The sequence below is a fragment of the Myotis davidii genome, unplaced genomic scaffold, assembly GCF_000327345.1.
Source record: "Myotis davidii unplaced genomic scaffold, ASM32734v1 scaffold221, whole genome shotgun sequence".
Classification (NCBI taxonomy): domain Eukaryota; kingdom Metazoa; phylum Chordata; class Mammalia; order Chiroptera; family Vespertilionidae; genus Myotis; species Myotis davidii.
The window spans coordinates 9,066-10,087 of record NW_006293349.1 but is presented as its reverse complement, the minus strand read 5'-3'; the positions used below and the strand labels follow the sequence as shown (position 1 = coordinate 10,087).

The 1,022-nt window shown below is 60.0% G+C and overlaps 1 protein-coding gene across 1 annotated transcript in view; it reads right to left on the bottom strand.

Moving 5' to 3' along the window:
* The window catches only part of CARS (cysteinyl-tRNA synthetase), a gene marked incomplete at its 3' end in the record, with an annotated part of 19,216 nt that overhangs the window by 16,884 nt on the left and 1,310 nt on the right, over positions 1–1,022 (bottom strand). The window contains exon 3 of the mRNA XM_015566107.1: positions 862–958. Coding sequence (XP_015421593.1) covers positions 862–958 — 97 coding nt within the window. The remainder of the gene's footprint in view (positions 1–861; positions 959–1,022) is intronic.

The window sequence follows — 1,022 nt, the reverse complement described above, 5'->3', positions numbered from 1 at the left end:
GGCCCCCCGTGACCGCGAACACCCCCTCCAGCACCCGCACGGCGGCCCGAACCGGTTCCAATGTGGCCCCAGCGGCCCCCCAGGGCCCCTTCCGTGATCATGTGACCAGCCCGGTCCTGCGCAACCTGCCTCTACAGGGCTGGTCACTGGGCACTGCCATCTGCATGGACTGCGACCCTCACTCATCAGGGTCCTTCACGCCCAGCAGGTGGGGACCCGAACCGGCTCGGGCCGACTTCGTCGTGTCTTTAACATGTTATCTTGTCCTGGCCAGAGGGCTCAGGGGTTAGAGCGCTGACCTGTGCACCCAAGGGTCTTGGGCTCGATTCCCGGTCAAGGGCAGGTACCTGGGTTGCAGGTTAAATCCCCGGCCTGATCAGGATCAGAGCGAGTGCGGAGGCGACCAATTGGTGTGTCCCTCTCACATCAATGTTTCCCTCTCCCCACCTCCCTCCCTCCCTCCCTCTCTCTCTAGAAATCAATGGGGATGGGGGAGGGAAATATCCTCAGACAAGGATTCACAAAAAATAGAAACTAAAAACAAAATCTATATACATAAAAGCCTAAGCAACCATTCGCCCGGTAGCTATGATGCACACTGACCACCAGGGGGCAGACACTCGGACCGGTAGGTCAGCTTGCTGCTGGGGTCCGGCAGATGAGGACGGGTGAGACAGGCCAGACACGCCCTGGAGCCCTCCCGCGGTCCCTTCCTGGGGTCCCTTGGCCTGGCCTGTGCCCTCTCTCAATCCAGAACCCCTCAGGGGATGTCGCCGGCCCGGCCGAGGGACCTCACCAGCGCACGAATCCCTGCACCAGGCATCTAGTAAACAAATAAAATGAAATGTGCTTTCCCATTACCTTGTCGTCGATGTCCGTGATGTTCATGCAATAAAACACGTCGAACTGGAAGTAGTCCCTCAGCACGCGCCTCAGGATGTCGAAGGAGATGTAGGACCTGGAGAGAGAGGCCGTTCCCCACTGCACACCAAGCCCGCCCCAGCCACGGCGGCCCCTGCCAC